Source organism: Haliotis rufescens, unplaced genomic scaffold, assembly GCF_023055435.1.
Source record: "Haliotis rufescens isolate VD_foot unplaced genomic scaffold, xgHalRufe1.0.p SCAF_14, whole genome shotgun sequence".
NCBI classification, from domain to species: Eukaryota; Metazoa; Mollusca; class Gastropoda; order Lepetellida; family Haliotidae; genus Haliotis; species Haliotis rufescens.
The window spans coordinates 23,234,108-23,246,191 of record NW_025963824.1 but is presented as its reverse complement, the minus strand read 5'-3'; the positions used below and the strand labels follow the sequence as shown (position 1 = coordinate 23,246,191).

At 42.8% G+C, this 12,084-nt stretch overlaps 1 protein-coding gene across 2 annotated transcripts in view; it reads left to right on the top strand.

Moving 5' to 3' along the window:
• The window catches only part of LOC124131209 (centrosomal protein of 78 kDa-like), a 153,940-nt gene that overhangs the window by 135,557 nt on the left and 6,299 nt on the right, over positions 1-12,084 (top strand). For both annotated transcript variants that reach the window (XM_046494315.2, XM_048395172.1), the window contains exons 7-8: positions 8,979-9,153; positions 10,869-10,982. In XM_046494315.2, the coding sequence (XP_046350271.2) occupies positions 8,979-9,153; positions 10,869-10,982 (289 nt within the window). The remainder of the gene's footprint in view (positions 1-8,978; positions 9,154-10,868; positions 10,983-12,084) is intronic.

The following is a 12,084-nucleotide window of genomic DNA, read 5'->3' as shown; positions in this document are numbered from 1 at the left end:
TGTGGGTTTGAATCCCATATCCACTCTCATTCTGTTTCTTGGTTTGTCAGCATCCATTTTTGTGGTGACCTACATCACTCCAGGCTTTCCTCCCACATCAAGCCGACAAAACTGAAATTCTGTTTGACTGAAAAACTGTGTAACTGCAATACTGTTTGGCCATCGTCCCGAGGCAAAGGGGTTTACTGACTATAACAGTCCAGTTTCAATCCTTGCCGAATATTATGGCTCAATCATAGCGCCACCAGTGCTAATTACAAGTTATGTCCCTTAAAGGTCCCTCTTATTGACCAATCAGATTCCACCTATCATATTACTTGCATTTGCTTCAAACAAAATATCCGCACTATTGATTTGACTATGCATTGACTCGTCAGTCCAACCAAAATATAACTCTGTAATGCCAGCCTATATCGGCAAGGGTGGAAACTGGACTTTCATAGTCATTTAACTCCCTTGCCTTGGGAAGATGCCATTTGACTGAAATACTGTTCAACTGAAATACTGTTCAACTGAAATACTGTTCAACTAAAACACTTTTTAACTGAAATACTGTTTAACTGTAATATTGTGTAACTGTAATACTGTGTAACTGAAATACTGTTCAACTGTAATACTGTTTAACTGTAGTATTGTGTAACTGTAATACTGTTTAACTGTAATATTGTGTAACTGTAATACTGTTTAACTGTAATACTGTGTAACTGTAATATTGTGTAACTGTAATACTGTGTAACTGTAATACTGTTTAACTGTAATACTGTTTAACTGTAATATTGTGTAACTGTAATACTGTGTAACTGACTGTTTAACTGTAATATTGTGTAACTGTAATACTGTGTAACTGTAATATTGTGTAACTGTAATACTGTGTAACTGTAATACTGTGTAACTGTAATACTGTGTAACTGTAATACTGTGTAACTGTAATATTGTGTAACTGTAATACTGTGTAACTGTAATACTGTGTAACTGTAATACTGTGTAACTGTAATATTGTGTAGCCTGCAACCTCGGGGTATCGCGGTACTTGTCATGTACGCTAAACGGAACAAAATGCACTCACTAACTTTTATGTTTTTTCGTGTTCTCTGTATCAGATATCATTCATGTTATCAAACAATGCATATTTTACTGATAAAAGTTCATTATTTACATTGGTAGCTCCGAGTAAAACCCAGGCCTCGCGCTCTGTTTGACAAGGGAGAGAACTCCATCGTATCGCGGTACAGAGAAAAGTTGTGTATGGAGGTCCGAATTGGACAAAAAGAGGACATAATTCTACCAACCACTTGGTATGATCATGCCAGACATCAGTGATTTGTCCAGACAAGTGCAAAGACAGCACAAGTAAAATTCTAAATGTGTTATCAGCAATAGGTATTCAATGCATATTTACCGAAAAGTAAGAGAAAAATATTTTTATAAGTCAACATCAAAATATCAGAAATGATATTTTAAGATTGTTTAAAAAAAATTGGATGACAATAATCAACAATAAATATATAAAAAGCACTCATAGTATGCCCAAAGTATGTATTTATCTTTTGGCTACTAGTGAAGAACGTATTTCTAAGTTTGGCATTATGGCCCTTATGATCTCCCAATAGTTTCTGGGCACAGAGCGGGAAAAATTGTGCGGACTACGTAACTTCCGTCACCTCATTAGTCGCCATGAATATGCAGATGATCTAGTTCAGGTCGATAGAGAAAGTTTACTTGGGGAACTGCGGGTTATATCGTTGGCCATTGATAGATGGGGGTAAGGCAATATTACAACAGATGCCAGAAATATATATCAACGGATTAATAACTCCTTACTTACAGCAGACGGAACATTCCGAAGAAATTGAAATTGTTTACGAAGTCAGCAGTTCCTGGTTACTGATTTGCATTAATAGACAGCCGCTAAGAGGCGTGTCCCGCGTGAACTACCGGAAATCACAAATGCCGCGATACGATGAATGCCGCGGTACCATGGGGTCCGAGTATAACTGTAATATTGTTCAAAGTGGCGATAAACCAAACCAACTCACTCGTTGGCCTCGAGTCTGGAGTGAGAAGCTTAGGGTTTTGTTCCTAATTGGTCCTCAAGCTTTCCTTGAGATGTCTGGAGGTGTCTTCAATAGCCTTAGCACACATGAGACATGCTGCCAGATGAGCTCGAGGGACATGGACTGACTTGTGGACCTTGATACACAACAGTAGCGCGGTGCAGCCTGTGTCTTCAATAGCCTTAGCACACATGAGACATGCTGCCAGATGAGCTCGAGGGACATGGACTGACTTGTGGACCTTGATACACAACAGTAGCGCGGTGCAGCCTGTGTCTTCAATAGTCTTAGCACACATGAGACATGCTGCCAGATGAGCTCGAGGGACATGGACTGACTTGTGGACCTTGATACACAACAGTAGCGCGGTGCAGCCTGTGTCTTCAATAGTCTTAGCACACATGAGACATGCTGCCAGATGAGCTCGAGGGACATGGACTGACTTGTGGACCTGGATACACAACAGTAGCTCGGTGCAGCCTGTGTCTTCAATAGTCTTAGCACACATGAGACATGCTGCCAGATGAGCTCGAGGGACATGGACTGACTTGTGGACCTTGATACACAACAGTAGCGCGGTGCAGCCTGTGTCTTCAATAGCCTTAGCACACATGAGACATGCTGCCAGATGAGCTCGAGGGACATGGACTGACTTGTGGACCTTGATACACAACAGTAGCTCGCTGCAGCCTGTGTCTTCAATAGCCTTAGCACACATGAGACATGCTGCCAGATGAGCTCGAGGGACATGGACTGACTTGTGGACCTTGATACACAACAGTAGCTCGCTGCAGCCTGTGTCTTCAATAGTCTTAGCACACATGAGACATGCTGCCAGATGAGCTCGAGGGACATGGACTGACTTGTGGACCTTGATACACAACAGTAGCTCGCTGCAGCCTGTGATGTGTGTAGTTTGTGCTGTGAGGCAGCAGGACTTCAGTTGAACAATGTACTAGTCCATTACGATTAGTCATACGAAAAGGTTGACAAGTAAAGATGTTTGTACGGATGAAGAAAGGGAATGGATGAAGGAAGGATGGATGAAAAAAGGAATGGTTGAAGAAAGGAATGGATGAAGAAAAGAATGAACGTTGGAATGGATTAAGGAAGAATGGATGAAAGAAGGAATGGTGGAAGAAAGGAATGGATGAAGGAAGGAATGGATGAAGAATAAATGAATGAAGGAATGCATGAAAGAAGGAACGGATGAAGAAGAAAATTATGGAGGAAGGAAGGAATGGATGAAGAAAAGAATGGAAGAAAGAATGGATTAAGAAGGAATGGTTGAAGAAAGGAATGGATGAAAGAAGGAATGGTGGAAGAAGGGATGGATGAAGAAAGGAATGGATGAAAGAAGGAATGGAAGACTGAAGGAATGGAAGAAGGAAGGAATGGATGAAAGAAGGAATGGTGGAAGAAAGGAAAGGATGAAAGAAGGAATGGTGGAAGAAAGGAATGGATGAAAGAAGGAATGGATGAAAGAAAGAATGGAAGAAGGAATGGATGACGGAAGGAATGGGAATGGATGACGGAAGGAATGGAAGACTGAAGGAATGGATGAAGGAAGGAATGGAAGAAGGAAGGAATGGAAGAAAGAAGGAATGGAAGAAAGAAGGAACGGATGAAGGGATGGATGGAAGAAGGAATGGATGAAAGAAGGAATGGATGAAAGAAGGAATGGAAGAAGGAATGAATGGAAGAAAGAAGGAATGGATGAAGGAAAGAAGGAAGGGATGAAAGAAGGAATGGATGGATGGAAGAAGGAATGGATGGATGAAGGAAGGAATGGAAGAAGGAAGGAATGGAAGAAGGAATGGATGGAGGAAGGAATGGATGGTTGAAGGAAGGAATGGATGGAAGAAGGAAAGAATGGATGAAAGAAGGAATGGAAGAAGGAATGGATGGATGAAAGAAGGAAGGAATGGAAGAAGGAAGGAATGGATGAAAGAAGGAATGGAAGAAGGCTCCACACATAATGTACCCATGTAGGAAATCGAACCTGGATCTTCCTAGTGAATAAACGGTTTATCCACTAGGCTACCCCCCCGCCCTAGTCCCTTTAGTTCACGGCAGCCTTGACCCAAATGGATGGCTGATTATTGTTTGCTCTGAAACACTAAACCACTTTGATGTTTGTGATGAAGATGAATATAAAGCTCTGAGAAAATTTACGTTTGTTTCTGAATGTCAACGACGACCAGTTTGAAATGTGATCGATGAGTCGACTTGATATAAATTTGCCAACATGTTTTATGAAAGTAAGTTGTCGCTGGCTTTTGATTTGGATGACTCTCAAATGAATTTAATTCATTTATTTTATTAAATTGATATGAGATCCCTGTGGGGACTCCGGTAGAATGTGTCCCAAGCCCCGCTTGTTTTATGTCCTTTAGTTTTCTGCAATACGAGGAACTACTTGAAACGCTATGAATTTGAATTAGTTTGACTTCATTTTTATTTTGTTGGTGCGCTGAACCATTGACTGAATAATTATTTAGAAAGGTTCGCTATTCATTTGTAGAAGTTTCAGTGAGTTCAGTCTAGCAGTCAAATATAATCTGTTTATGTTGTATTTGGATAAATAGTCCCATGGATTCTGTGTTAGAATTGGTCCCCTGCAACATATTCTGGTCGTAAGAGTTGACTATATAGATCAGGAGGTCTCACCCTCAGGTGGTCTCACTCTCAGGTGTTCAGGTGGTCTCACTCTCGGGTGGTCTCACTCTCAGGTGGTCTCACCCTCAGGTGGTCTCACTCTCAGGTGGTCTCACTCTCAGGTGGCCTCACTCTCAGGTGGTCTCACTCTCAGGTGGTCTCACCCTCAGGTGGTCTCACTCTCAGATGGTCTCACTCTCAGGTGGCCTCACTCTCAGGTGGTCTCACTCTCAGGTGGTCTCACTCTCAGGTGGTCTCACTCCCAGATGGTCTCACCCTGAAGGTGTGGATAGTTGTCTCACAGTGAGTGAGAAATATCATGGCGTGTGACACCAGAAAATTGGCTTCACACATTGTACCCATGTTGGGAATTGAACCCAGGTCTTCTTCATGATGAGTGAACGCTTTAATCACTAGGCTACCCCACCGTCCCCTCGTTGCTCACAGCGATAGAAGCTAACATTTTAAGTTCTCTGGTCCTTATAATGATAACATATACCGATACTCTTAAAGTGGCAAATTTCTACTCAGCCTTATAATGCCTTTACTAGTTAACAGTTTGGCAAGGACTACAGGAAAGTGCCAGTTTCTACCGCTGGCTAATGATATCAGTTACTGGAATTCCTGGTCCAGACTTGAATATTTACAAGCTGCTGTTTACAGCAGGAATATTGAGTGCCGCGTTAAGCAAGAAACAAACACATAAGTCTTGCAAGGCAGGATCTACATTGTAGATCTAGGTTTTGAATGATGTATTTGTTGTTCCGACAACAATCCTGTCAAACAGCCTGACTGCAGAACAGAATCTCGGAACACCAAGTTGTTGAAACCCAGCAGACCACAAGCCCCAGTACCAGAGCTTTATGTTCAATTCATGAATCGAGTGGATTAGATTCACTGCTATCAAATCCTTGTGCGAAGGAAATCGATCCGTTTACACCTAAAGTAATGAAAAATAAATATTTGCCATGGTTGGGCATTTGGGAAGTAAAATACTCGAGTGTCGTCTTAAAATGAGTTCAGGATCAAACAAGCCGAGAGTGCTTGGGTTCAATGGAGTCATAGTGGGAAATTTATAAAGTCAATATTATGGATTTGTGTTGGGGGATGCTTGTGGAAAACTGTTTTTTCATGAAGATATTTGCCTGGGATTTAGATAGAGATTTCAATCTAGAGTCCTCGGGAGCAAAATGGATCAGATTTCAAAACATTTTCTGGTTATCTTTTTGCTCTGTGGGAGGGTGTTTTGTTGCCAGATGCAATTGATGCAGTAGCATTATTAAAACAAGTTCCTGATAGGGATTCCAGGCGCTCCAGTGGGAATATCATAAAATGTGTTTGTTTGTTTGTTTGTTTAAAGCCACACTCTCTTCTCCTCTCTCTTCTCGCTCTCTTCTCCTCTCTTCTCGCTCTTCTCTTCTCTCTCTTCTCTTCTCTCTCTTCTCCTCTCTCTTCTCTCTTTTCTCTCTTTTTTCTCTTTTCTCTCTCTCTCTCCTCTTCTCTCTTCTCCTCCCTCTCTTCTCTTCTCTTCTCTCTGTCTCTCTCTGTCGCTGTGAATGAGTATGGACCAAGGCTTGTGTAGCCAAGGTCATATTAATGTTGTATATATTGGACTGTAATTTTGGTCTTTATTTACAGAGATCTGGATTAGTCAGAGTCTGGTTTTGACAGGTTCCACTTTAATTAGTGAGATATAGATACATATAAACACCTAGATAACATGCATCTTACTATGCCTCAAAGAGCAGTCACAGGTTTATTACGTGGTGGTTGAAACTTGACAATATCATCCATGTAACTTGCAGCTCGCTTCGATACTACTGGTGAACAAAAGTGCCTTTGGTGCTAAACTTCCTGAATTTCACGGTCAAAGAGATTTTATGGCTCTTCAAATTGAAAATTCAGTAATGATGCTGTATTAAACAGAAATTACACAATTTCAGGATTGGCCTTGATAGTGATTGGAATAAAAACAATAACAACTTGATGTATGATTTTATGCATGTCATGTACTCCGAACTGATCGCTCTTTGCATCAAAGAATGTCACAGACGGTGAACTTTCTAATCGGCCGATTCCAGTCAAGGCTTCTATTAAATACCCGAGTATGATCAATGTTGTACTGCTGACATGTACAAAAAGTACTATTCTAAAAACTGCTCTTTTGATTTAAATAAAAGAAGAAAAGGAAAAAAGCCTGGCCTCATAAATTTTGAGTTTTTTTGCACATTTGTGAAATTTTGGGTCGACAAAACCATTAAGTATGTATTAGAAAATACAAGCACCTAACACATTCCTCCCACATTTAGCTGATTGCTGTGACATTACAGAAGGACCGTTCGAAGCAGCTTCAAACACCAAACAACTTTCACCAACTTCATCACTCCCGGCAGAAACATGCCCATCTTTAAATGTAGCTGAAGAATTGACTTGAGATTTCTGTGATTACTGAGAAAGTTAGGAATTGCCTGGATTACAAATATTGGCAGAACGTGTAAAGTTGCCGAAGTTGTCCATTTTTTGTTTGATCAATACACTGATACAGCTATTTTCATCAGTTGTAGATAGATAGCAAAGAGGTTTCAATCCGACAGTTACAGAGAGTATTAACAGAGAGACATGCTGGTCAATGTTAATTTATGGTTAGAATGATTTTGCTATGTTTACTGCTGACTTCATCAACATGTCAATGACACAAGGGAAGGCTGGGCCAAGTCTCTCTCTCTCTCACACACACACACACACACACACACACACTCACTCACACGAACTCACTCACTCACACGAACTCACAATCTCACACACACACACACACTCACTCACACAAACTCACTCACTCACTCACTCCCCCTCTCTCTTTCTCACACACACACACACACACACTCTCACTCACTCACTCACTCACTCACTCACTCACTCACTCACACAAACTCACAATCTCACACAAACTCTCACTCCCTCTCTTTCTCACACACACACACTCTCACTCACTCACTCACTCACGCACGCACTCACTCACTCACTCACTCACTCACTACTCACTCACACACTCACACAAACTTACTCACTCACACAAACTCACACAAACTCACTCAAACAAACTCACTCACTCACACACACTCACTCACTCACTCACTCACTCGCTCATACAAACTTACTCACTCACACAAACTCACACAAACTCACTCAAACAAACTCACTCACTCACACACACTCTCTCACTCACTCACTCACTCACTCACACAAACTCACTCACACACTCACTCACACAAACTCACTCACACACTCACTCACTCACGCCTTGCAAAGCTTGCTTTGTTTTCTTTAGGGATGCCCACCTCATGTTAGCTTACCAAGTTGCCGTGCTTATATGCTTTCAATGCCTGTCATATGTTCGAGTGAAGTATTATGGTGTAAACAAACTGCTTGAGTATATACAGCGCCATATTTTGTTTTGGTGATTCCGTCATTCACATCGACAACCTACTCAAAACACTGGACTAAACCCATGCCGCTTTACTCAATATATTTGCTAACACCCAAGACTTCGCGTTTTATTTAGTCATGGTAGAATGGAGATAAACATACTGTGTTTTCAATGTAGAGCTAGGTTCGCGTTTTATTTAGTCATGGTAGAATGGAGATAAACATACTGTGTTTTCAATGTAGAGCTAGGTTACCTGTAGATTTAACCGCACTAAATTGAATTTGGAACTGAATGTGCAGCGTCAGCCACTGGTTTGAGGCAGAAAACAACATGCACTCACTTCAAGTTGTCATATGGCTGTTGCTAGCTATGCCAGTTCATTGTAACCTGAATATGTTCAGCAATATTTTCTGAAAATATGCTCAGTTGAAATAATTTTATTTGAAGAATTTATGTTAATTTTCAGCATAAACAACAATTCCATGACAGTTTCTTGTGCATTGACAAAATCTCCTGATTTCTCGCAGGGAGTTTACGGTAATTAGTTGATCAGCTGTCGTTTCCAGTGTCACCACCTGGGTACCCGTCAGTTTATAACCCTGTCACTTGACTGCCATAGTGTGAAGTCTCATCAACTCACTCACTCACTCACTCACTCACTCACTCACTCACTCACTCACTCACTCACTCACTCACCGGTCATGAGGACAACTGAGGTCATGAGGAATTAATTTCAGCAACAAAGTTTGAAAGTTTTTCAGATTCTCCAGAAGATATTGACAGCCATGTCCCAATTGTCGATGTGGTTGCCTGTGTTGATGTGTTTGTGTTGATTGCAGCACCAGGCAGTGAAGCGACACAATGAAGCCTGGCGTGACAGCCTTCGGTACCGCCGCCCCGACCTCGACCGCATGCCCGGCATCCGCCGTATCACCATCAACAGCAACCCCATGCTGGGGGATGAGGGCGCCACGGTGCTGGCGGAGGCTCTCAAGGACGACCTGTGGCTTAAAGGTAAGTAGGAGGCAGAGTAACCACTTGATGATCTGGGACTTATGGTAATCTAGGTTTCTAGGGTTATGGGGTTCTAGGGCTATGGGGTTCTAGGGTTATGGGGTTACAGGGCTATGGGGTTCTAGGGTTATGGGGTTCTAGGGCTATGGGGTTCTAGGGTTATGGGGTTACAGGGCTATGGGGTTCTAGGGTTATGGGGTTCTAGGGCTATGGGGTTCTAGGGCTATGGGGTTCTAGGGTTATGGGGTTCTAGGGCTATGGGGTTATGGGGTTACAGGGCTATGGGGTTCTAGGGTTATGGGTTTCTAGGGCTATGGGGTTCTAGGGTTATGGGGTTCTAGGGTTATGGGGTTCTAGGGTTATGGGGTTACAAGGCTATGGGGTTCTAGGGTTATGGGGTTCTAAGGCTATGGGGTTCTAGGGCTATGGGGTTCTAGGGTAATGGGGTTCTAGGGCTATGGGGTTCTAGGGTTATGGGGTTCTAGGGCTATGGGGTTCTAGGGCTATGGGGTTCTAGGGTTATGGGGTTCTAGGGTTATGGGGTTCTAGGGCTATGGGGTTATGGGGTTACAGGGCTATGGGGTTCTAGGGTTATGGGTTTCTAGGGCTATGGGGTTCTAGGGTTATAGGGTTATGGGGTTCTAGGGTTATGGGGTTACAAGGCTATGGGGTTCTAGGGTTATGGGGTTCTAGGGCTATGGGGTTCTAGGGCTATGGGGTTCTAGGGTAATGGGGTTCTAGGGCTATGGGGTTCTAGGGTTATGGGGTTCTAGGGCTATGGGGTTACAGGGCTATGGGGTTCTAGGGTTATGGGGTTCTAGGGCTATGGGGTTACGGGGCTATGGGGTTCTAGGGTTATGGGGTTCTAGGGTAATGGGGTTCTAGGGTTATGGGGTTCTAGGGTTATGGGGTTCTAGGGCTATGGGGTTCTAGGGTTATGGGGTTCTAGGGTTATGGGGTTACAGGGCTATGGGGTTACAGGGCTATGGGGTTCTAGGGCTATGGGGTTCTAGGGTTATGGGGTTATGGGGTTACAGGGCTATGGGGTTCTAGGGCTATGGGGTTCTAGGGTTATGGGGCTCTAGGGCTAATGGGGTTCTAGCGTTATGGGGTTCTTGGGCTATGGGGTTCTAGGGCTATGGGGTTCTAGGGTTATGGGGTTCTAGGGTTATGGGGTTCTAGGGCTATGGGGTTCTAGGGTTATGGGGTAACAGGGTTCTTGGGCTCATGGGGTTCTAGGGCTAAAGAGATTCAGGGCTGTGGGGTTGAGGACTAATGAGGTCCAAAGTAAATGGTGTTCTCGGACTGATGGCGTTCCTGAGCTACTGTGGTCCAGGACTAACACTGTTCTTTGACTAAAGATGTTACAGAGCAAAGGATGGTGAAGTGAATCACTGGATGTCAAGTACCAACAACATATACCCATAGTATTATCATGACCCTGTCTTATAACAGAGTTCTTGTCTTATAACAGTGTTCTTGTCTTATAATGATGTTCTTGTCTTATAATGATGTTCTTGTCTTATAACAATGTTCTTGTCTTATAACAGTAGTCTTGTCTTATAATGATGTTCTTGTCTTATAATGATGTTCTTGTCTTAAAACAGTGTTCTTGTCTTATAATGATGTTCTTGTCTTAAAACAGTGTTCTTGTCTTAACAATGTTCTCGTGCTAAAACAATGTTCTGTCTTATAACAATGTTCCTGTGTTCCAGCACTGGACATGCAAGGCTGCGGTATCTCCACCAGTGGTGCCCGCGTCCTCCTTGACGTCCTCAAGTACAACACCACCCTCGTGGTGCTCGACGTCCGAGCCAATCCCATGATCGGTCAGTACCAGAAGCCTAATGACAGACTGGTCTCACAGACTACTGCAAACTTCTTGCTGACATAAAATAGGATTAACTGAATCATAAAATAACGATAAGAATAGTATACTTGTATAGCACTGGGCAGTATTCATATTTACTGACCGTGGACCCATCAGTAAACAGAAGCACTTCCTGCTCAAAACACAGTAACTGGCCAACATTTACTGCAGCATACACTTTGCAAGTAAAGCTACCATATGCACAATTAAGGTTACTGTTTCATGCATGATACATGAAGATCCAAGGGGCGGTCGGGTAGCCAAGTGGTTAAAGCGTTCGCTCGTCTCGCCGAAAACCTGGTTCGATTCCCGACATGGGTACAATGTGTGTAGCCCATTTCTGGTGCCCCCTGCCGTGATATTGCTGTAATATTGCTAAAAGCGGCGTAAAACCATACTCACTCACTCAATCCCTCATTCTGTGAAGATCCAGGTTAGAATAGGTCTTCAGCAAGTTCGAGAGCAACCATGCTTGTCATGAGAGTCGATTATGCTTGTTGTAAGAGGCGACTTATGGGATCAGGTGGACAGGCTCGCTGTCTTGGTTGATGCATGTCATCGTATCCCAACTGCTTGGATTGATGCTTATGATATTAATCACTGGATTGTCTGGTCCAGATTGGATTATTTACAGACCGCCATCATATAGCTGGAATATTGCTGAGTGCGGCGTAAAACAACAAACAACTTCATGAATGATAGCAGTGTGCCAGTAATGCCTAATAAAGGTACCATATTCGTCGTATTTACCACCCTGCTCCAATACACGCTCCAAGATTAACTAATAAGAACAGACAGAGAGTAACATGACACAGATACAAGGCACTTACAAACACTGCCAAGGTAATACTGGGGAGGTGAGAGACTTGCTCATGTCACAGAAACATCCGCCATTAGCTAGCTACTCTAAGAGACATAAAGTAAACGGGGTAGACAACTCTAATTGATTGAAATCTGATTCATACCGCTAAATAAAATACTGCAGACCAATACCTGGTTCACTCTGTCCCTCACAACAAAAGTATATTTATGTTGCACCACACAATGTGGTCAAAGGACAT